Consider the following 25521-nt stretch of genomic DNA (forward strand, 5'->3'; position numbering starts at 1 on the left):
ATATAGAATACAGATTTTTAAAACTTGGTTTAAAATTGGTTGTGCTATAAATTTCTGTAAAATTTCAAAGGCTTGTATAGCCAGGGCAACAGCTGTATAAAAATAGTGGTCATCATACATTGAAAAAAGTTCAGTTACAATCACATGACATTGAAGTTGTATAAAATAATGCATATGTTCTATGAATAAAAATTATGGTGTAGCCAACTTTAATCTTATTGTAACAGCAACTTTAATCTTACATTGGCTCGTAACTTTTCCAGTCCAGACTATCCTTTCTTTTCCTCTGGTCAACTTTTTTGAAGAAATTGTCTAGTATGGAAGGGAGATTCTCTTCTTCATAATCTTCAGTTACAAACAACCCTTCTTTCTCTGCTCCACGAATCATTGCCGACAGTCCTGCAAAATATATTTTAATTCAGAAAATATTTTAATTTAGATAATGATTTTAATTATAATATCCCATTAACAACATTATAGTGCCTTATTTCTACAGATGCACATTCCCAATTACACCAACTCATGTCGGTCAAGACTAAGGCCCTCATTGGGCATGCCCTGTACCACATAAATTCCCCAGAAGCAGCCACGTAATCACAGGATTGATTAAGGATTTAAGATGAAAAAATGGTAGTCCTACTCATCAATCATACATAATTCTTCATTCATGGAATCTTCCCACTTGGATTCTCCATGCTGCCTGCTCCATTCCTCCTTTATGGATAGTGCTGGGAGGAAAAGCCTGTAGTTCTTGTCAGTGCCTTGATTGCAGGGAGGGCTTACAGGGATTATATGGACTCTGTCATGGCTGTGTGGTTGGCCTCTACCCAAAGAATTTTACTTATGCTTTGCTTCTCTGATGACACCTGGGAAAACATGTCATTCAAGGTTGCCCTCTACAGAATTTGCCAGTGGGATCAAGTGAGGATAATCAGTGATGAGGCTACTTTTGAAGTTCGACCAACTTTCCTGAGACGACCAATGGGACTGTATTAAGAGGATGGCCTTTCATCTTGAGGATGGTGTTGGCCCAAACGATGGATATTTGTCATGAGATAAGAGAGGTCCCTACCCACTGGAGCTATGAGGGCCCTCACCTATAGCCACTATCCATTGGGAAGACTTGCTGTAACTTAAGGAGGAATGTCAATTTGACTATCCAGCCAAGACAATGTCTAGAAGGTGCTCAGCAACACTAGCTTAAGACTGGCAGCCTTTGAGTATTTGAAACATATTTCCTGTGATTTCAGTCGCTCCATGGGTGTGTTGCTCGTTTTTGCCAAAACTGTCTAATCTACCATATATACTCGCATAACATACGATCTCGCATATCATGCGACCCCCAAATTTTCACCCTCAAAAAATGATGTTATCACGTATCATGCGAGTTAAATTTACGAGACCAAAATTTAACAATAGGCTAACCTCTTTTCCTCCTTCATCTATTACATTTTTTAGTTAGGCTAACCCCTTTTCCTCCATCTCTTAGATACATTTTCTAGTTGTTTAAAATATTAAAAGATTATGCAAAAGTATCAGTAGTAATGATATACTTGTTTGGAAAACGCATACAGCCAGATCAGCTGATTTGCTGTGAACAACCGATCCGATAAAAACAGCCTTTTTGCTTGCATGATGATTCAGTACAAAGAAAAATTGAATAACATTTAACAAGTTAGCCTCGCCTATACAATGATGATGATATCATGGAACATGTATCATATATATACAAATACAGTAGCCTAGCCTTCAGTATACTGCATACTACATATACGATGTAATTTAGTAATTTATTAATAAAAGCCAATTTTGGAGTTTCAATGCATTCTGACTATGACATATCAGCGAAACAAAAAAATTGACACGAAACTGGAATCAGATTCAGACCGACATCGGCATACCTAATTGAGCGATGTCAGGCTGCTGACGGCTACATATTTTACGACAAATACACAATGAATATGCATCTTTTCTTATTCTTTTAAAAAGTTATACATTACAGTATCCAATAATATTGTATGTATTCTCGTATCATAAAATACTTACAAAGCGTTCAGTGTTTTGTTTGGAAATCAGCTGATGGCAAATAAGAGTTATTTCTCCGTATTTAACCATTTAACTCACATCAGAGCGAATTGCCTTTCTTCTAGTTAGCGTAAAAATATCTAGATACTCTACCTATATGAGGCAAAGTAATTTGTTATTATAAGACGTGTTTTTAAGTCTAAATATGAATTTAATACGTCTCGTGAACTAAAGTATTTTTTTCGTTAACAGATTGCGTTGTGGGCATGTTTATTGTGTAAAAATATTACGTGATTCCGTTCTCTATATTCACTTCATTTCATCGTAGTACGAACTTTACCGTCCCATTACTTATCTTTCATCAGCGTGAAAACAACAGTAAAATGTGTTCTTTCTAGACCTGAAATTTTGATTAAAATAATTTTCTCTCAATTTTATTTACGGTCGTGTTTGATGGCATAAGTTTACTGGAGTTATATCCTTGTTGCCGATGCACGATAATAGTATTATATAGCCTTACTCGTTATGGATAAAAGATCAGTAAGGGCATATCCTGCTAAACTTTGTCTGTAAGTTTTAGCTGAAATTTAGGAAAGAATGTTGATACGCTATGACTTATTGTGCATCGGCAACGTGGATGAAACTTTCGCAAATTTTAACACATTTTACTGTTTTCACTCCAATAAAAGATAAATATGTAAAGCTCGTAGTATTCTGATGAGATTAAGTGAAAATATCAAACGGAATGTTTATTTATGTTTACGCAACAAACATGCCCTCAGCGCCATCTACTAACGAAAAAATTAAATAAATTTCGTTCACAAACGATAAGTTTTCAAGTGATATTTCCACTTGAAAACACTTTGTATTACGTAAAATAACCTTGTCTCATATAAATAGAGTATATTGAGATTCATTAGCGCTAACTAAGAGGCAAGAAAGTCACTCTGATTTGAGTTCAACACAGCAAAACAGACTTGCTTCGCAATCGCCCCAGCTGATTTCCAAACAAAACATTGATTGCTATGTTTGTATGTTATTATACAAACAAATAGTAATATGAAAATACATATATTATTATTGGATGCAGTGAAGTAAAACAAGACTTTAAAATATCCATGGAAAAGATGCATATCTATTATGTTTGTATTTTATCATATGATACTAATGATTGTAATATACTCGAATTTTGCATCTCATGTAAGATACGACCCCCTTAAAATGAGCTCCAAATTTAGGGTTTCAAAAGTCGCATAATACGCGAGTATATACGGTAGATATTTAAACAGTTTTTTGCTGGATCAGTGACCCCATGCTGATACTGGTGGCAAGCACTGGGACAGCACGATAGAGATCTGGGAAATATGAGAGATGAAGTACTAGAGTCTTCAGGTTAAACTAGGAGAAATCCCCAAAGTTTCAAAAAGAAGTTAAAGTTAGATAGCAAGTTGGAAGACAGGAAGTGGGGAAAGGAGGCTAAATAAAAAAGTGAAATGTGGATGTGGTTGGAGGGCAGAAGGATACATACTGTAAACTCCCTTCAGAAATGCCTCCAGTGCCAAGCAGTAAGTCCAATGATGCCACTATTCCCCTACAGGGGGGTCAAGTAGTAGCTCCTTTTTTTCTCGTCTGCTGCTTTTATAGGCGACTTCATGCTGTCGATAGACTTAAGGGATGCATACTTCCAAATCCCTGTTCATCCAACATCCAGGAAGGTCCTTTGCTTCTCTCTTGGGGAAAAGGTCTTTGAGTTCAAAGTCTTGTGCTTCGGGCTGATAACAGCCCCTCAAGTGTTCACAAGGGTCTTTTCTCTCATGTCAAGTTGGGCCCATGCTTAGGGTATCCGTTTGCTGAGGTACCTCAACGATTGGTTGGTCTTGGGAGTTTCCAGGGAAAAGCTGCTGCAGGACAGGGATCGTCTACTTCAGTTCTGTCTGGAACTGGGCATTGTAGTCAACTAGGAAAAGTTCGAACTTCATACCCAGTCGAAGGTTCTCTACCTGGGCATGGTCATCGATATGACAAGTGGTAAAAGTTTTCCCGTCGGATCAGAGGATTGGAGAAGTTGCGGGTGGTGGCGCGCTACTTCCTGTCGGAACCACATCAGTCAGCTCATCAGTGGCAGGTTTTTCTGGGAGTGTTGTCTTCCCTGGAGAAGCTGGTCCCTCATGGGCATCTTCATCTTCGGTCTCTGCAACGAAAACTGGGAGAATTCTGGTCTCCGGCGGGGGACTCACCCCTGTTAATGGTTCCTCTGTCTCTGGAAGTGAGAGAAGACCTTCAATGGTGGTTGGACAACCAGAATCTTTCAAAGGTTGTCCCTCTGTGTTCTCTTCCACCAGACTTCCTTCTGTTCTCAGATGCCTCCCTCACAGGTTGAGGGGCTCATTTAGGCGGCCTCATCGCTTCAGGCATTGGAGTTTGGAGGACAAGCAGCAACAAATCAACGTCTTGGAGTTGAAGGCAGCCTTCCTGGGTCTGAAGGAGTTTCAGGAGAAGATAGGTCATTCTGTCGTTCTCATGTCGGACAACACCACGGTGGTAGCCTATGTGAACAAACAGGGAGGCCTGGTTTCTCGTCAACTTCACGTCTTGACCGTCGAGGTTCACCAGTGGGCAGGTCAGCAATTCGATAGAGCTCTCAGCCAGGTATATCCCAGGCAAACTGAATGTGGTCGCAGAAAAACTCAGTCGTCAGGATCAGATCCTAGGCACAGAGTGGTCCCTTTATCAAGTGGTAGCAGACAAGCTTTTTCCAGGTTTGGGGGAGACCCATGCCCAACCTTTTTGCGACTCTCTTCAACAGGAAGTTGGAGATATTATGTTCAGTGGTCCCAAATCCTTTAGCATTGGCAGAGGATGCATTCCAACATCCCTGGGACAACCTGGAGGTGTATGCCTTCCCTCCGTTTTGTTTGATCCGTCAAGTTCTGAACAGGCAACTGAGTTCACAGGGTCTCAGGATGACTCTGGTAGCCCATCTGTGGCCTCAGGCGGAATGGTTCCCAGATCTGCTGTCGTCATTGTCAAAGGTTCTGAGGGAGATTCCCCCTTGGCGACATCCCCTGTGTCAGCCCCATGCGGAAAGGTTCCACCAGTCGGTAGAATCCCTGTCTCTTCACGGTTGGAGGCTATCAAGTATCTCCTCCGAGCGAGAGGCTTTTCTCAGAGAACAGCAGGGCTTATGTCCAGCAGTCTCAGAAAGTCTACCTCCTTGGTTTACCAAGGCAAATGGGCAATCTACTGTGATTGGTGTCGTAAACGGGGTTTTTCTCCACTCGCAACCTCTATTCAGCGAATAGACTTTTTAACCTTCCTCAGAGACAAGAAACGTTTGTCTGTTTCTGCCATTTGAGGCTACAGGGTGGCCCTGAGTTTGGTGTTACGCCTTAAAGGTATCGACATCTCTTCCTGGGAACTTTCCTTGCTAATTAAGGAGTTTGAGCAGTCGAGTTCTCCTAGAGAGCTCAAGCCTCCAACGTGGAATGTTTCCTTGGTTCTCAAGAGCTTTACATTATTTAGTGCCTAATTGTTCCATGAAAACTCCTGATATTGACACAGAAAAAATGTCACAATCCCTAATTTAAATTTTAATTTTCTATGTTAAATCAACAAAATTCATAGTCAAAAAAAAAAAAAAAAAGAGAATGGCAGAAATCTAGATTGATGCCAGATTACAAGGTGCTGAAAGAAATTATTCCTGAAAACTAAAGACAACTTTACTCACTTTTATTGGGTTGTGGTCGATATAAACACAAGATTTTCTTTTGCATAGCTACTCCCCTTCCTATTTCATAGCCAACACCCAATGATGGCTGGGTAACTTCAGCAACAATAGCTGTAAAGGATAATTGACAAAATCAATACCCAACTTCTTGTTTGTGAAAAATACAGTAAAAAAAAGTTAAAACCTGTACACATGAATAATAAAAAAAATTAGTTAAGACCAGAGAATTAGAAATCTTAAATTCTCACAGGACTGGCCAATAGGGCTTCTTATAAAAAGAATTAAGATTAAGTTTTACTTAATATACAAAATAATTAGGTGTATGTTTTTTACTGATAACAGCCATAACTCGATAAGTGTTGACAGACTGATTGGGAAATATCTGGCATCAAAACGACCAGTCACTGGCACAGAGATTTGAAGTACTCTGTGGAATTAACAAGAAAGAAAAGCAGGCATAGAAAAAAGAAAAGAAAAGCAGGCATAGAGGAAGAAGAAAAAAAGTAATTCAAGCTAGACAACAGAGTTTTGGCTATGAAATCTGGAACAAACAGACTACCCCAAGACCAGTGAATGGTGGGAAACTTTTCGTGAATGACACATGGAGTATGCTGACACACTCAAAATAGGTGAGGGCAACCAAGAACACAGTCATGAGGGTTAAATCTAAAACATACATGACAACAGTCTTGAGGGTTAAATCTCAAACACACGACAAAGGTTTGTAAGAGCTTAGCATGGCTACTCAACAACTAAGGTCAAACCCAAATTTGAAGCCATAACTCCAAGAACTGATTTATTGAAGTGACAATGGGTTAGAAATACTCTCTCCATTGCCCAAGTAAAAGCACTGCTGAATAAAGACTTGAGACAAGGCAGGCGAGTGATAACTCAAGATAGCTTAGATAAAGGGAGAATGCTTTTCTTTAGGAAAACTTCAGAGAAGCAACCCTTTTCAATTGCATCAAGCAACATAACTAGCCCTCTCAGCCTGGTAAAGAATTTTTGAGGAATATCTGCAAGAACTGCAACAATACCTGCAATAACCTCATTTATTTAAGCCTCCTTCTAAGGCTAAGCACAGTTCCAGCACTTTGCTTTTGCCCTCAATTCTACAATCCAATCAAATCTTCCCAAGACTAAAACTAATATTTGCCACACAAGGGAAAAATGGCTGTGATTGTGGATGAGAATATAATCTGGGGAAATGAGACATCTCCCTAAATTAAGTTTTTTATAATTTGTTGTTCACAGTGTCATACAAGTGATGAACAAAACTCGTCCATGAACCAATCCAAACCAAACTGGGTGAAGCAATGTTTCAAGATATGCTAATTACACACATACAGTAGTTCGAACTTAATCATTCCAGAAGGCTGTTCAAAGTACGATTTGTTCGAAATATGAAACAAATATCCCATAAGAAATAAAGGGAATCGGGATACTTCCAGCCAACCCAAAAAGTCCCCCTTTTCACATCTTTCTATTATTAATGTGTTCCAAAGTTAAATTAAGAGTGTAAAGTAATGAAACAGTACATTATATGAAGTAAAATTAGTACGTACAAAGTATAATAAAGGAATCGATAGTGTGTGTCAGAGAGAGAGAGAGAGAGAGCGAGAGAGAGAGAGAGAGAGAGAGAGAGAGCGATAGAGAGAGAGAGAGAGAGAGAGAGAGAGAGAGAGAGAGAGTGTGTGTGTTTACACTTGGATCAGAAGTGTGTGTGTTTACACTGGATCGGAAGGGCACAAAAGAGATTAATTATGCCACAATACATCAACTTACTGTTGGCAAACGGGAGACTTTTAAAACTAACATGAGGATTTTGTCAAACAAATAAGCAATAAGTCAAGAATGCAAGAAAATGAAAGAGATAAAATACTTTTCACAAGGAAGCCATATAAACAAACAATGGAAGGCACACAAGCTGAAGTGGCGCCTGTTTGTTTATTACAGAGCTAAGTTACTTTTTACAGTGGTAAAAAATTGTAAAAAGGAATTGTCACTAGGTTGGTACTTTCCCGTAACAATAACAGCGATTTCGATCTGTAAGTGAAAGAATGGGTGAATAATCAACCCACCCCAGCTGAAAGTCCGTGGGAAGCAGAGCCCCTCTCTCTCTGCTCTCTCTCTCTCTCTCTCTCTCTCTCTCTCTCTCTCTCTCTCTATCTCTCTCTCTCTCTCTCTCTCTCTCTCTCTCTCTCCTCTCTCTCTCTCTCTCGGCGCCCCGAACACAGACTCGAGCAAGCTTTTTTTACTGCATTGTTCTTTATTGTTTTCATGCTTTATCATTGTGTTAAATTTATTGTGAAATAACATTTTATTTCTTAACTGAATTGGTGCTGCTTTTACATACATATTACAGTAATGATTTTACTGTCTCTTCCCTCCTCAACAATACCACAATGCACAATAACTTGAAATCATTTCATTATTCCTCAAAAATATAAACGATCCTTCCCTCTACCTCAAGTTAGCTGTGTATCACCAGAATGATGAATGATTTTGTTAATCATTTATGCTAAATTTTGTGAAAAGCTTTGTTCTTTCATTTACTATTTGTTAAATCTGTTCAACTAGACTCACTCGGCGCACCAAACACTGGCTCAATTAAGACTTTTTTTTCTGTATTGCATTTGATTGTGTTCATGGGTAATTACCTTTTTATGTGAATTGTTATTGCTTTTACATACATACAGTAATATTTTAACTCTCTTCCCCTTCTCTCCTCAACATATCAACGTTCCCTCATTCAGTCTCAAGTCAGCTGGGCGTGACGTAACCGCGGTTATGTACAATTTTATACATCTTTTATGCTAAATGTTATATTGAAAGCTAAATTTTATATTAAATGCCTTATAATTTTATTAAGTTTGTCAAATATGGTTGTGATTAAACTAAAGATTGTAAATGAAAAAAAATTAATACAGTTTAACTTGTAAGACCTAGTAGACCATCGAATACAAGTATAAAATGTTATTGTCATGATACAATAAAGTTTTTATGCATACTTACATGGCAGATATATACTTAGCTATAGACTCCGTCGTCCCCGATAGAAATTCGAATTTCACGGCACACACTACAGGTAGGTCAGGTGATCTACCGCCCCGCCGCTGGTGGCGGGAATAGGAATCATTCCCGTTTTCTAAGACAGATTTTCTCTTCCACCTGTCTCCTGAGGGGAGGTCGGGTGGGCCATACACCGTATATATCTGCCAGGTAAGTATGCATAAAACTTTATTGTATCATGACAATAACATTTTTATGCATCCAACTTACCTGTCAGATATATACTTAGCTGATTGGCACCTTTGGCGGAGGGTAAGAGACAGCTAATTTACTGAAATAGACAGGAAACAACATATGTTGTAGGTAATAAAATTAAAAAACCTTGATTCCTACCTGTGTTAGCAAAAGACTTCATGGCTACTGCCCTAGGAGCCCGGATCGCTTCAAGAGCACCTCAGCGAGGTAGTGACCTCATGCTAAGAGTTCTTGATGGTCTGTTACAGGGGTCTTACCCACTTACACTTCAGAACCTTAGGATCTTTGTCATGTGGGTCCTATCCACTTACATGACAAAACACCTTGCCTATTGGCATGGTCATAGAGCACGACACTAATCCCGATCACCTGATCCTAATTGGGTTAGTACTAAGATTGAAAGGAGTCATCCCGAACATCCTTTCAAGCAACCCACAACTCAACAACAATATTAAAAATAATTATTAAAAAATGTTATTGTTATGATACAATAAAGTTTGTTCATACTTACCTGGCAGATATATATATAGCTGTATTTTCTGACGTCCGACAGAAATTTCAAAACTCGCGGCACACGCAGTGGGCGGCCAGGTGGTAGTACCCATTCCCGCCGCTGGAGGCGGATATCAGGAACCATTCCCATTTTCTATTCATATTTTTTATTAATGCCTCTGTCTCCTGAGGGGAGGAGGGCGGGCACTTTAATTATATATATCTGCCAGGTAAGTATGAACAAACTTAATTGTATAATAACAATAACATTTTGTTCATGCCACTTACCTGACAGATATTATATAGCTGACTCCCGACCTTCGGAATGGTGGGAAGAGACGAATAGGTTATTTTGTAGGAAACTTAAATTAGTAGATGATATACATCTTGGTTCCTCACCTGTTTTGCAAAGTAGACTATGTGATTACTGTCACGTAAGGCTGCTTTTGCTTAAAACAGAGTTCCCAGCCAGGTGGAGACCTGTAGTGCTGGTGCGCTCTGGATGATCTGTCAACGGGTGCGAGACCTCAACGTGATAAGACAATCGAGGCCATACAAATGAGGGCAACGAAGCAACTGACCACCACCTGACCAACTATTCACAAAAAACCCCAACCCCTTAAAACTAACTAAAGGATGGGAGATCTTCACATAAGACTCACCACAACCTAAAAACACAACAACCTAACCTAATCCTAACTAAGGGATAGGGAAAGAGCTACTTCCCGGACCCCAATACTGTGTCCGCAGAAACGTATGGCCCCAGTGCATTACAATCGTCATAAATCGTTCTCACATCCCTTAGGTAATGTGAGGCGAAGACGGAGTTACTCCTCCAAAAGGTGCAATCAAGGATGTCCTTGATTGACATGTTCTTTTGGAAGGCAAGAGAGTAGCGACGGCTCGAACTTCGTGCGCTTTTACTCGGAAGAGGCTCAAATCAGTCTTCTGGAAAGATGAATGAGCCTCCCGAATGATGTCCCTTAGAAAGAAAGCAACAGTATTCTTCGATAAAGGTAACTCTGGTCTCTTCACAGAGCACCAGAGATTACCTGAGGGACCTCTTACCTCTTTCGTTCTATGCACTAGAACTTGAGAGCCCTGACCGGGCACAGGACTCTCTCTGGTTCTTGGCCCACCAGACTTGACATACCCTTGATCTCGAAAGTCTTCGGCCAAGGGTTCGAAGGATTTTCATTCTTCGCCAAGAAAGTTGGGTTCAACGAGCAGACAGCATTGTCCCCTTTGAAACCCATTAACTTGCTAAACGCTTGAATTTCACTAACTCTCTTAGCCGTCGCAAGAGAAGTTAGGAAAAGAGCCTTCCTTGTCAGATTTCGAAGAGACGCTGCCTGAAGCGGTTCGAAAGGGCTTGACATAAGGAATTTAAGGACTACGTCCAGGTTCCATGATGGAGGTCTCATTTGAGGAACCTTCGAGGTCTCGAAAGACTTTAAAAGGTCATGAATGTCCTTGTTGTCAGACAGGTCGAGGCCTCTGTGCCTAAAAAACCGCTGACCAACAACATGCTTTTATATCCCTTGATGGTAGGGACCGCTAATTTCTGCACATTCCTGAGAAAGAGCAGAAAATCATCTATTTGGTTCACAGAGGTCGAGGAAGAGGAAACTCCTTCCTTTTTACACCATGCCCTGAAGGAAGCCCACTTCGATTGTAACAGCTCTTGTGGAAGCACGTCTCGCATGTGCGATTGCTCTCGCAGCTGCTTTCGAAAAACCTCTCGCTCTGGCCAACTTTCGATAGTCTGAACGCAGTCAGACCCAGAGCGGAGAGGTGTGAAACCTTTCGAAGTGAGGCTGTTTGAGTAGATCTTTCTCCAGGGTAATGTCCTTGGAAAGTCTACAAGGAAAGACATGACCTCTGTGAACCATTCTCTCGCTGGCCACATCGGAGCGATCAGGGTTAACCTCGTCCCTTCCGAGGCCGCAAACTTCCTCATGACTTCCCCCAGGATCTTGAATGGTGGGAAGGCGTACAAGTCTAGGCCCGTCCAATTCCAAAGCAAAGCGTCTACCGCGATTGCTTCTGGATCCAGGACCGGGGAGCAGTAAAGAGGAAGTCTCTTGGTCCTTGACGTCGCGAATAAGTCGACCAGTGGACGTCCCCACAACGTCCACAGGTCTCGACAAACGTCTTCGTTCAAGGTCCATTCTGTCGGTAGGACTTGTTCCCGACGACTGAGAAGGTCTGCCCTGACGTTTTGCACTCCTGCAATGAATCTCGTCAGGATAGTCACATCTTATTCTCTTTTGCCCACAGCAGAATCTCTCTCGCTAGGGAAAACAACGTTCTGGAGTGTGTTCCTCCCTGGTTTTTTAAATAAGCGAGTGCTGTGGTATTGTCCGAGTTTATCTGAACAACTCTTGTTCTCCAAACTCCTTTCGAAGAGCTGCAGGGACAGAAATACTGCTGCCCAGGTTGTTTCTTTGCAATTTATATGCCAGGCTACCGTGTTCCCCTCTCCAGGAGCCTGACACTTCCTTCCCTCCTAGTGTTGCTCCCCATCCCGTGATGGAAGCGTCTGAAAACAACACTAGGTCGGGGCTCAGAAGACTTAGGGACACGCCCTCCTGAAGCTTCTGAGGGTCCAACCACCATCTTAGATGGTTCTTGATCGGAAGCGATATTCTCAATATGGCATTGAGATCGTCCTTGGCCTTCCACTCGTCCGCAAGGAAAAATTGGAGAGGCCTGATGTGCAGTCTTCCCAAGGAAACAAACCTTTCTAGCGAGGAAATGGTCCCCAGCAGACTCATCCATTCCCTCGCCAAGCAAGTCTCTTTCCTTAGAAAGGCTGAGATCTTTTCTAAGCCTAGCCGCTGACGTTCCTGGGACGGAAACGCTCGAAAAGCCACTGAATCCATCTGAATCCCCAGATCACGATGGACTGTGTTGGGGTCAGATGCGACTTTTCGAGGTTGACCAGAAGTCCCAGGGACTTCGCTAGGGCCAAAGTGAACTGCAAGTCCTTCAGACACTTCTCTCTCGACGACGCTCTGATCAGCCAGTCGCGAGGTACAGGGAAACTCTTATTCCCGAAGAGTGTAGCCACCTCGCTACGTTCTTCATTACTACTGTGAACACCATCGGAGCCGTGGTCAGTCCGAAACACATAGCTCTGAACTGCCATACTTTTTTGTCTAAGACAAACCTTAGATACTTTCTTGAAAGAGGGTGGATCGGGATGTGAAAGTACGCGTCCTGCAAGTCTAAGGACACCATCCAGTCGCCCGGTCTCAAGGCTCCCAGAACAGAATGAGGGCGTCTCCATCGTGAATTTGGTCTTTTCCACGAAAAGGTTGAGCCTGCTTACATCTAGAACTGGACGCCAACCTGACGACTGCTTCGGTACTAGGAAGATTCTGTTGTAAAAACCTGGAGACCCCAGGTCCGCGACTTGTTCCACCGCTCTTTTGTCGATCATCTGCTGAAGGAGATCGAACAATACTTTCTTCTTTTCTCCCTGATAGGATGGAGAAAGGTCTCTGGGAGTCGTAGAGAAAGAGGAAGGATCTAAAAAGGGGATCTTGTACCCCTGCTCCACGATCTTGAGGACCACGAGTCCGTGTCTCTCTCTCTCCACGCTCCCGCAAAAAACTTCAGTCTGGCTCCGACTGGTGTCTGAAGGACATGCTTCTCACTTGGAAGGCTTTGGCTTAAAGGAAGCTCTTCCTCGTGAAAACCCTCTCTCGAGGAGCTGCTCTCGAGGGGGGAGCCCCACGAAAGGGCTTAACTTTCTTCGGCGGTCGAACCGCAGCTGAAGAGGTTGAAGGTACGGCTGACCGTCTTGTAGACTGGGCCAAAAAGGTCCTGAGTTGCCTTCTCTTGCAAACGTTCGTCAGGTCCTTTACTAAAGTCTGGGGGAAGAGATGGTTCGAAAGAGGCGAAAACAGCAAATCCGCTTTCTGAGCTGGAGTCACCGAACGAGCTGTGAAGTTGCACAGCAAAGCTCTCTTTTTTAATAAAGCCGTTCCAAAATAGATACGATCTCCTCCGAACCATCCCTGACGGCTTTGTCCATACATGCTAACACGCTGGACAGCTCCCCCAGACTGAGAGATTCTGGGCTTCTCGCTTGCAGATCCAGAACTCCCAAACACCAGTCAAGGAAGTTGAACACTTCCAGCATCCTGAGCAGACCCTTCAAATGATGGTCAGTCTCCGAAGAGGTCCAGGTTACTTAGCAGAGGGTAAAAGCGACCTCCTCTGCAAATCCACTAGCTGGAGAAATCTCCTTGAGCCGAAGAAGGGATACGAACTCCTACTTCATCTTTGGTTCTATACCAAATGCCCCCTTTTCCGCTAAGTCTAGCTGGAGGCAAGGCGAAGGTCGTCTTGCCTTGATCTCTCCTTCGTACCATCCAATCTTGGAGTTTCTTAAAGGCACGTTTCGTGGAGAGAGAAGTTTTCATCTCTACAAACTCCGGGGTTTTTCCAGTTTTAGATGAAGAAAACTGCGAAGGAGGAGACTTGGGAGCTGCGGGCTGAAACTTGTCTTCAAAAGAAGAACGCAAGAGTCGCACGAGGACTTTATAGTCCGAGATTGACGGGGCCGCAGAAGGTTCCTCTTCAACTGATTCAGCCGAACTACTTAGCTCTCCTTCTTCTCTAAACGGAAGAGGAGACCGTCTGTCCGGAGAGGGCGTCCTAATGTCGGGTCTTGGCTTGATCAAAGGACCCCTATCCTTGCTAGAGGCAGCCTTATTTCGGCTGTCTTCTCTATGACGCTTACTACTCGATGAAGGTAGAGCGTCCTGACGAGGACGAGCGTCCTTAGCGCCATCCGCGGCAGTCTCACTTGCCAGAGAAAGCGTCTTACGTTTCTCAAACGAAAGGGAAGACCTTTTCGCTGGAATACGTGCCTGTGCGCGTAAACTAGCGTCTGGGGGTACGACTTCTTGGTCGGAATCCCCAAAAACGTCTTGAAAAGCGCCCTGAACGTCCTGGCGAGCTTCCTGCCAAGCGTCCTGCCGAGCGTCCTGTCTAGCGTCCTGGCGAGCGTCCTGACGAACGTCCTGCCTAGCGTCCTGCCGAGCGTCCTGCCAAGCGTCCTGACGAGCGTCCTGCCGAACGTCCTGCCAAGCGTCCCGCCTAGCGTCCTGCCTAGCGTCCTGACGAGCGTCCTGTCGAACGTCGTACAGAGCGTCCTCCTCAAAAGCGTCCTGACGTAACGTCCTTTTAGAGGACGAACGAGATCGGCGAATCGCCGAAGGAGAAGCGATCGGCGAACGAGACGAAGTAGGTGAAGGAGAAGGAGACTGCTTAGTCCTCTTGACAGGCAGTCTAAGGTCCTTCCTCCGCTTAGGCTCGACTGCTGCTGGGCGAGTCCTCTGAGCCATAAGCGAGGATAGCTGGTCCTGAAGGGACAAAAGAATGTTCTTCGTCGGGGAAGAATGAACAGAGGAAGCAGGACTGATCCTGTGAGAAGACGAGGGGCGAGGGGACGCCTCCTTCCTTCTCACAGGTACAGCTACCTGCTTCTCAGGTATACGCGCCTGTGCACGCAACCCAGCGTCCTCATCGGAGGAGATCTTACCTCTTTTCTGAGGCGGAAAAGCGTCATACGCGTCCTCCGACGAAAGTGGCGAAAGAGGACGTGAAGCGTCCTCCGCACGAAACGTCCTTTTCAAGGGACGAGAGTCTCTCCGAGCGCTCCACCCCTTGCGCGGGGAGGACGCTTCGGAGGACGAAAAGCACTCTTTCAGGACGCGCGCTCCTTGGCAGCCTGGGACTTTGCTACAAGGCCTGCCGAAGGGACGCCAGATCGGTGGGAAGCCCCCGTAACCCTCTTGCGGCTTTCGACATACCTACTCCCTGGGTCTTGGGAGTCTGATAGAGGTCTAGGCCTAGAGGCATTATGGGGCCGATCTGACGCCCCCTCCACAACACTGGGGGCACGATCACACACTTGCACCGAGCCAGTTTCTAAGGCTTTCACTTTGGTCTCCAGAGTGCGAAGAGACTCCAAAATCAGAGAGAGAGCATTCACTTCTCCCGACACAGAATCAGAGCCCGAAGGCAACACAGGTTTAGGGGTTGTAAACACTACAGGTGTTAATGTAGGAGAGATGTTAGCCTTACCTTTGGTAGAACCACTCCTGGAGGAAGACCTCCTGATCCTATCGCGCTCCAATTTAAGGCGATAGGACTCATATACTCTCCAATCATCATCGGTCAATTTCTCACATTCATTGCACCGATTATCAATCAAACAATTAAGCCCCCTACAACTCATACATACTGTGTGGGGGTCTACCGATGCTTTCGGTAGCCTCACCTTACAATCAGCCCTCACACACACTCTGAAACTCACAGCACTTGATCCAGACATATCTTATATAGAAAAGTCAATCCAAAATCAAAAAACGGTCCACTATCGCGCATGCCAATTCAACAATCCAATTCAATACCAAAAAAATCAATCAGATACTTAAAAGCGAGTCAAATTCCAAAATCCTGAGCAGAGGTCTGTAAACAGTTGTTTACCGACCGGCGACAGAAAAAAATATGAATAGAAAATGGGAATGGTTCCTGATATCCGCCTCCCAGCGGCGGGAATGGGTCTACCACCTGGCCGCCCACTGCGTGTGCCGCGAGTTTTGAAAATTTCTGTCGGACGTCAGAAAATACAGCTATATATATATCTGTCAGGTAAGTGGCATGAACAAACATAAAAACAAAATTAAGGATCAGCGTCTGCTCCATTTCCCAGCATAGTATCCGCTGATACATAAGGTCCAAGAGAAAAACATTTATTGTATGTTACTCTAACATCCTTTAAATAGTGGGATGCAAATACAGAATTGCACTCCAATAAGTTGCTGCTAAAATGTTTCTCATGGACATATTCTTAGTAAAAAGAAAGGAAGTTGCCACAGCCCGGACTTCGTGAGCTTTTACTCTCAGCAGCTTTAAAGAGTTCTCTTGGCAATTCCTGTGAGCTTCGGTAATCACATTTCTGACAAAGAACGCCAGTGCGTTCTTTGACATAGGTCTTTTGGGGTTCTTACCGAACACCAAAGACTTTGTTGACATCCCTGAAGCTGTGTCTTCTTTTTTAAATAGAATTTTAAGGTCCTGACTGGGCAAAGGGACCGATCCAACTCTCTACCTACCAGAGAAGAGAGTCCCTTGACTTCAAAACTTCTAGGCAAGGTTTAGAAGGGTTTTCATTCTTTGCTAGGAATAGATCCTGGAAAGAAATAACAGCCGAGTCTTTTTTAAATCCCACCCGAGAGTCCAAAGCATGCAATTCACTGATCCTCTTAGTAGTTTGCGAGAGCCACAGGAATATGCATTTACTAGTAAGATCTCTGAATGAGATTTTATCTAGAGGTTCGAACCTGTCCGAAATCAAGACTTTTAGGACTGCGTCAAGGTTCCAACTCGGGGGAATAGAAGATCTCAATTTCGTAGTCTCGAAAGACCTGATGAGATCATGAAGATCCTTATTATTTTCAAGATTCAGCCCTCTGTTTCTAAAAACAGCTGAGAGCATGCTCTTATATCCCTTGATAGTGGATACGGCCAATTTGGACTCTTCTCTTAAGAAGAGGAGAAAATCCGCGATTTCGGTCACAGAGGTATTGGAAGAGGACAGCTTCTTCGACCTACACCCATCTATGGAAAACTTCCACTTCGATTGGTAGACCCGCCCCAGCAGGTAGAGGCTCTGCGGGCTCTAGCAATTGCCACTTTCTTTGAAAAGCCTCTCGCTCTGACCAGTCTTTCGATAGTCGAAAGGCAGTCAGGGAGAGACTTTGGATGTTTTTGTGGAACCTCTCGAAGTGGGTTGTCTGAGCAGATCTGTCCTGTTTGGTAGAGATCTGGGGAAGTCCACCGTCCATTCCAGTACCTCTGTGAACCAGTTTCGGGAAGGCCAGAAGGGAGCAATTAGAATTAGTCTCGTTCCCTCCGATGCCACAATTTTCTTAGTACTTCCCCCAGCAATTTAATGGGGGAAAGGCGTAGGCGTCTATGCCTGACCAATCCATGAGGAAAGCATCGATCGCCGTGGCTCTGGGATCTTCTTCTAGCGAGCAGGAAGTTGTCTATCTTCCTGGAGAGGAACGTGGCAAACAGGTCGATCTGGGGTCTTCCCCAGAGGGACCACATTTGTCTGCTGACTTCTGAGTGGAGCACCACTCTGTCGGGAGTACCTGGTTCTTTCTGCTCAACCTGTCTGCCCTTAGGTTTTTTACTCCTTGAACAAACCTTGTACACGAGAATAATGCCCCGTTCCTCTGTCCAGATTTAATAGATCTTTCGCTATTTCGTTCAGTGAGAAAGAGTGAGTGCCCCCTTGATTCCGGATGTAAGCCAGAGCTGTGGTATTGTCGGAATTGACTTGAACTACCACTCTCTGACTTCCGCTTCGAAGTATTCCAGGGCTAGATGAATCGCCAGGAGTTCCATCGCATGATGTGCAGTAGTCTGTTGTTTGTCCAGGTACCTGCCACTTCCTTTGGACCCAGTGTTGCTCCCCAACCTGTTTTCCGAGGCATTGGAAAACAACACTCGGTGAGGGTTCCGAATCAAGAGGGACACCCCTTCGTTCTTTGTTAACGGGGTTAACCACCACTTCAGGTCGGATTTTATCCCCTGTTGAATGGGAAAAACGTCTGACAAGTCTCCTGTCTTTTGCTCCACATTTGTTTAAGATAAAACTGCAGAGGTCTGAGATTTAATCTCCCTAGGGAAATGAACTGCTCTAACGAGGAAAGGGTGCCCAGCAGACTGAGCCATTCCCTCGCCGAGGTCCGTTCTTTCCCTAAGAAGTTCAAGATTTTTTCTAAGCCTCGAGCAATTCTCTCTTGAGATGGAAAAGCCCGAAAACCCCGAGAATCCATCTGTATCCCCAGATAGACTATGTTCTGTCTGGGGATCAATTGTGATTTCTCGAGGTTCACGAGTAGTCCCAGAGATTTTGTCAAATCCAAAGTCTTCTCCAAGTCCTTCAAGCACTGAAGTTCCGATTTTGCTCTTATTAGCCAATCGTCTAGATAAAGGGATATATTTATCCCTTCTAGATGTAGCCATCTCGCAACATTCGTCATTAGCCTCGTGAACACTTGAGGGGCCGTAGACAGGCCGAAGCATAGGGCTCTGAATTGGAATACTTTTCCCTGCATCATGAATCGGAGATATTTCTTCGATGATGGATGCAGGGGGACATGAAAGTAAGCATCCTGTAGATCTAAGGAGACCATCCAATCTCCTGGACGAAGAGCCGCAAGAACCGATTTCGATGTTTCCATAGAGAACTTTGTGTTCTCTACAAATCGGTTCAATGTGCACACATCCAGGACCGGTCTCCCCCCTCCCGAGGATTTCGGAACCAGAAAAAGACGGTTGTAGAATCCTCGGGAATGCGGATCCCGAACCAATTCGATGGCCTCCTTTTGCAACATCTGTTCTACCAGTTGCAATAATGCCTTCTTTCTGGCGGAGGGTCCCTGTATTGGGCTGACAGTTCCCTTGGGTTCGTTGTCAAGGGAGGCCTGTCTCGAAAGGGGATCATATATTCCCTTCGTTCCCACTGAAAGGGACCATCTTTCTGCCTCTCTCAGAGTCCATTCTTCGGAAAATTTCCGAAGTCTGGCTCCTACCAGTGCTTGAAGGACTGGTGTCTCATTTTGTTTTCTTGATAGGTCTGAATGAAGACCTACCTCTCTTCTGTATTCCTCTCTTCTTAAAGGAGGGTCTGGAAGAGGAGCTCCCTCGAAAGGGCTGTTGAGGAGTACGATTCTCTCTCTTAACAGGAACCGAAGTTCTTGATTTCTTTGCAGATTGGGCCAAGAGATCTTGCGTGGCCTTTTCTGTCAAAGGATGAGAAATGTCCTTCACTAGTTGTGCAGGAAATAATTGGTCCGAAAGAGGAGCATAAAGAAGAGATGACCTCTGAATGGGAGTAACTGCTTTTGTCAGAAAGGAGCTAAATAAGACTCTCTTCTTCAGAATTCCAGTTCCAAAAAGCGAGGCCACCTCTCCTGATCCATCTTGAACCACTTTGTCAATGCAGGACAGTACACTATAAAGGACTTCTGGGCTAAGAGATTCATTCTCTTGAGTCTTCTTGGCCAACACCCCAAGGGACCAGTCTAAGAAGTTAAAACCTTCTAAGACATTAAACAATCCCTTGAGGATGGTCCATCTCAGAAGTCCCCCATGTGATCTTTGCCGATGACAAGGCTTGTCTCCTTGACGAATCCACCAGATTCGAAAAATCTGCTTCGGCAGTGGTAGGGAGAGCTAGTCCCAGTGATTCGCCCGTCTCGTACCAGATTCCCTTCTTTCCTGATAGTTTGGAAGGAGGGCAGGCAAAGACTGTCTTCCCCGCCTTCTCCTTGGATTTAAACCAATTTCCTACGAATCGGAGAGCCTTATTCATGGAAATGGTTGGCTTCATTTTAATGAAAGATGATGGCTTCGGGACCTTAGTAGTACTTGTAAAATAGGACCTCGGAGAAGGAGGAGCAGTAGGGCTTAAAGAGTCCCCACCCAAACTCTTGAAGTAAGAGGGCTGCCAGCGTCTTGTAATCTGACAACCTGGAGCCGAGTGGTCTTCCGAGTCCGAAACTTCTTCCAAATCCAACTCCATTTCCGAAGAGGATTGTTTATTTTCAATAGGAGACGGGTCTCTTGCAACATCTGCCCCACTCTCGCAAGAACGACGGCCACCTGTGCGGCAACTTGCGTCCCTACGAGAGATAGGTTGATCCTGCAACACGACCTTATCCTTCTCCTGGCAAGAGCGACGGCCGCCTGTGCGGCACCTTTCTCTCCTGTCAGAGGAAGAATGTCCTCTCCTATCGCTTTCCACGGAACCACCCATATCCTGACAAGGGCTACGGCCGCCTGTGCGGCACCTAGAATCCCTGTCAGGTAAAGGTTTATCCTTCCGAAAGCTAGACAAACCCTCCTGGCTTAATTGTCTTTTGGAAGAAGTCCGTCTCTTGGTTGTCACTTGTGGCTCATTGCGCCAGGTTGGCGCTTCTGGCGCATTTCGGCAGGGTGGCGTTTCTGGCGCATTGCACCAGGATGGCGCTTCTGGTGCATTGCGCCAGGCTGGCGCTTCTGGCGCATCTGGCTCTTCTGACTCGTATGGAGCTTTGAGCGCATCTGGCGCATTGCGCCAGGTTGCGCATTCTTCATACTCATCCGAGTAGAATCCGAAACTTTTACGTTCGTTTCTTCTTTCCTTCCCTTCGTTCTCTTATCGGGAGGAAAGAGTCCTTTTTTCTGGGAGCCTCCTTCGTAAAAACTCCTACTAAAGCGGAAAGCTGCTCCTGTACATTTAGGAGAATTTTCGCAGCCGCATTCTCTTTCTCCTTTCCTGATTCAGGTGAAGGAGGTCTAGAAGAGGAAGGAGACTCCGATTTACGTTTAGGAATTAATTTGCTTTTCTTCCTTTCACATGGAGATCCATCGGAGAAAAGCTCAGGGCTTGAATTCAAAGTTGGAGCCTTCCAACTCCTTTTTAAGGGGCGTGACAGTTCATCAGAGCTCCAGCCCCTTACATTAGGTGAAGAATCTGAAGACGAAAAACACTGTTTTAGGATGCTTTTTCGGTAGCGATCCTTGGCAGTTCAGGGTTCGTCACCAGAATCTGCCGAGGGGACGCCTGATCGGTGGGGATTCTCCATAACCTCCGTAAGGCTTTTGACATTCCTTCTCCTCTGGGCCTGTGAGTTTGGAAGAGGTCTAGGCCTGGGAGCGAGATGAAGCCGATCATACGCACCCTCCACTGCACTAGGGACACTTAAATCACTATCACTGTGCTTACCTTGTAACGTCAGCATTTTAACGTTCCATCCTTTGCAGTGCAGCTTTTAAGATCTGCAATCTTAGTACAAGAGGAAGAAGATACAGGTTTAGGGTAGGTGTTAATTTAATAGACTCGTTAGAACGAGACCTACTTACGCTTCTGGAGGAAGCCTTCCTAGCCCTATCCATCTCCAACCTTCCTTAAATAGGAATTTAAATTCTTCCATTTCTTCCTCATTCAAACCTACACATTTATCACAGGTGTTAGATATTGAGCATTCATTCATTCTGCACCCCTTACAAACTGTGTGAGGATCTACCGAAGCTTTCGTAGCCTCACCATGCATCCCTCATTTCACACTGTCTTCTAACCGTAAAGCTAGAATCCGACATTATGAGAAATATCCAAAAACCAAGTCCAAATAACAGTCCACGAAAGAGTATGCCAAACCAAAGATCCAATACGTCACCAAATAACCGCTTAGAAGATCAATAGCGATGAAAAAAACACGAAAATCAAATCAGGAGTAACAACAACAATGTTGCTATCACGGGCCGATAGAGAAAATCTGTCTTAGAAAACGGGAATGATTCCTATTCCCGCCACCAGCGGCGGGGGCGGTAGATCACCTGACCTACCTGTAGTGTGTGCTGCGAAATTCGAATTCTATCGGGGACGACGGAGTCTATAGCTAAGTATATATCTGACAGGTAAGTTGGATGCATAAAACTAGATAATCAGTCAGTTCGAAGTACGAGCATTTGTTCGACAAACAATACAAAATTTTCTCTTAAAATTTTGTTCGAAAAACAGAAAGTTCAACATTACAAATGTTCAACAAACGAGGTACCACTGTACACATACAACTTCCAAAACAGCGTATAACTAACTTGATTCCCTACCCAGAATTATTCATACTGATGTTATTACAAATCTTTTGACAGATCTTCCTTCAACCCTGAAGAAAAAAAGAATTGCGCAAAAATACTTACCATCACGATTCTGTCAAGAGTCGTATATCCCTATCATGTATCTCTGGGTCAGTTTTGCCTCACCTGTTAAAGGTTGAAAAGTACTTTATAAGAAAAAAAAAAGTAAAGGGCTAAATAAAAAAAAAAACAAAAAAACAGGGTTTACTAACAAAGCTAAAAGAACACCAAATTTCGTTATATTGAATGCTCATAATTCAAGAAAACCTTTATTTCTGTGGGTAGGGGCTTTCATAGGCACCATATGTATATTACATCTTTGACATGTTTAATATAACTATATATGTATAAACATACAAGAATTGTTTTATCACATCACCATGATTTATATACAATCATTATGCTACAAATGTTTAATATCCAATTCATGCTACTTTGGGAATATCCCTGACAGGGAATACTAAATGGCTCAGTGATTAACCACTCGTGTAGTTAAACGAAAGGGTATTCTAGGACATCTCTTTCTTGACCTGGCTTGTATTAAAGTCTATGACCCCTAAGCTCTAGGCAACGAGTCCTTCAGGTAACAGCAGTGCTTTGACGGGTCAAATCAGAAACTCTTGAAGGTTGCTGATATGTAATAAACTAAACACTGTAAGGAACAAAAAAAGGAGGTAAATCTGTCATCGTGTGAACCATGGGAATCTGGGTCTTAGCCACAAATTCCAGGGCAAATTCAAAAGCTACTGACCCAAACCCCCTTCTGAGTTACATCATACGCCTGACCAAAGAGCTCTCCAACTCTTCCAAGGAAGCCAAGGTCAGAAGAAAAAAAAAACAGTTTCCAAAGTCAGTTTCCTTAAGACAATTGATGCATGGGCTTGAAGGAGTTCGAGTGAGACTAGTACTCAGTACCAGAGTAAGGTCCCATGTAGGAGGTCTGAGTTTCCTAGGTGAACAAAAAATGCTCAAGCTCTTGAATCACACAGAGAATTGCCAGGGTGAAGTGATGTCCACATCCTTCAGGTGAACTAATCACAAGTCAACCTTGCAGCCCCTCACCAGAATAAACAGAGAATTTCCTGTTCTGGAAAAGATCCAAAAGACCTTTTAACTACTGAACAGAAACTCTTGAGTGAAGAGAAATCCCTTCAATGACAACAATCACAGCAGCAGACGGCTCATCTTGTATATGGCTGATGAAGATCCTCTGAGGTAGCTTTATATCCAAGTCGCTGCTATGCAAGAAAGATCTCTTGCTCAAAAAAGATACTGGACAGACTCCAGACATGAAAAGAGAAAGATCCTACTGATTGGTGGTATCTCTTCTGCACGAGACTGGCGGAGAAGACTGCTATGGTGGAACATCTCTCGGCCACTCAGCTTGGGGTCATAAGGAGCTACTAGGGTGATCGTAAGACTCTGGAACCCATTACTCCAGGACACAATGGAACAGGCAAAACAGAGAAAATGCATAACCTCCCAGGTTGTTCCCAGCATGCAGAAGGGAGTCCTCTGCCCAGCAAACAAAATCTGGGGCCGCGAACAGTAGACCTCTTAGCTTCCTCTTCAACCGTGTACATAAAAATGTCTAACATGGGTCTTCTCCAAGTAGACTGAGGAGACAATAGGATAACCCAAAGGAATGTCCTATGATAATTTGCCCTATGCAAATATGCGCTAAATATCCTGTACTGTCAAACTTGTGCACTGTCAAAAAGAAAAGACTTGCACCTGTAAACAGAGATGTCCTTGCGCTGCCAAAGGAATCTGCATTTCCAACAGAGGAGATGTCCAATGAGGTGATTCCCTATGATGATATAAGTTTTAGTATGCTACTCATCAGAGATGTCCTAAAGCCCAAAAAATATTCTGTTTATTTGAAATTTTGATCCCTTTCACATTATTTTTTATTTTATATTCAATCTTCAAACTTAGCTCTGATACATATACATACAAGTTGAGAGGCATCTAAAAACAATGTGAAATAGTGTACAGTTTTTTGTTAATAAATTCTAGTTACAGAAAACTCCCATTATATATAGTTTAGGAAACTATACCTAAAAGATGAATAAATGACCTTTCAAATCTCCTTGGTATGACCTGTTTTCCCCAGAGATCAAAACTAAGTTTTAATAAAGTAATAGAATACAATACTTATATTAAAACTGAGGGAAAATAAACTAAAACATAAGCCACAATTAAAAGGAAAATTGTTTTTAAATAAAATCTATAAAAACTTCTGTGTCACACAATCTTCAGCACACTTGCTTTTTAAAATTCCTTTCATATACTGACCTTCATTACTTCCTAATGTGTAACATTTGGGTCTGCAACAAAATGGTGTTAAGACTGTACCATACTTTTTTCAGCATTTCAACAATGCGGCCATAAAGATCAACATCATCACGACCAGCCCTAATACTTCCACAAAAATATATCTGCGATGAGTTGCCATTCTATTGCCCTGCAAGTAATATAAATACATAATCAATAATCACTATACTGGTTCACATAAGTATTTGTATCAGCAAATATACAAAAGACAATTTTACAACATTCTTTATTTCATAGTAATGTTAACACTTCACTATACACATCTTAGTTTACATATGCATTCATTGCAACAATGTTAAAAGTTATGTTCATATCAAAGAACTGTTAGGCTACACACTATGCACTATATGTGTTACAAATGACAAATGAGGATGCTGCTAAGATATGCAGTGTTCCAAAGCTTGAAAACTGGACAGGGATCTCAACTGACATATTTGGGCAGTGTTTATGAAAAGGGGAGATGAAAAGAAGTAGCCAGACCTAGAAAATTTTGGAGGAAGGGTATAAATGAAAACAAACCAATGGTGAGAAGGGTCCAGAGGGACTAAGAATACAAGAAAGGAAGAAGAAACAGATCAGCAGGTATAATTGTGGAAAGTAATGTAACAAAATATGTAAGTTGCAACAGAAAGAGAGAGAGAATCTTGAAACAGATGCGTAAAACAGTCAATGTTTCCACCTAACAAGAATTATTGGTTACAGGTTTTTCATATTAACCACAATAAAAGTACCAAAACTTGCCCCAAAATGCTTATGAAATGTTATAGTAAAGTGTTCTGCTCCCAGGGCTCTGCCCACACCCGCTGGGGAAGTTACCACTCATCCCAGACACCCCTAGCTTAGTCTTGTGCCTTTGGCGCTCACTGGTCCTTTACTTTAACAAACAGATCCCTCTTTCCTAAATCCTGATCCACCACTGATAAATGATCACCTGGACCAGATGGAATTTCAAGCAT

General features: G+C 43.3%; 1 protein-coding gene across 1 annotated transcript; it reads right to left on the bottom strand.

Moving 5' to 3' along the window:
• Positions 1-192: 192 nt before the first annotated feature.
• LOC135195286 (5-hydroxymethyl-dUMP N-hydrolase-like) lies at positions 193-25521 on the bottom strand. The gene is given in 7 exon segments (XM_064221545.1): positions 193-399; positions 5753-5863; positions 9343-9347; positions 22298-22349; positions 24527-24596; positions 24598-24669; positions 25441-25521. Coding segments are annotated over 7 exon segments (552 nt in total). The 3' UTR covers positions 193-238.

This window comes from Macrobrachium nipponense, chromosome 16 (assembly GCF_015104395.2).
Source record: "Macrobrachium nipponense isolate FS-2020 chromosome 16, ASM1510439v2, whole genome shotgun sequence".
NCBI lineage: Eukaryota > Metazoa > Arthropoda > Malacostraca > Decapoda > Palaemonidae > Macrobrachium > Macrobrachium nipponense.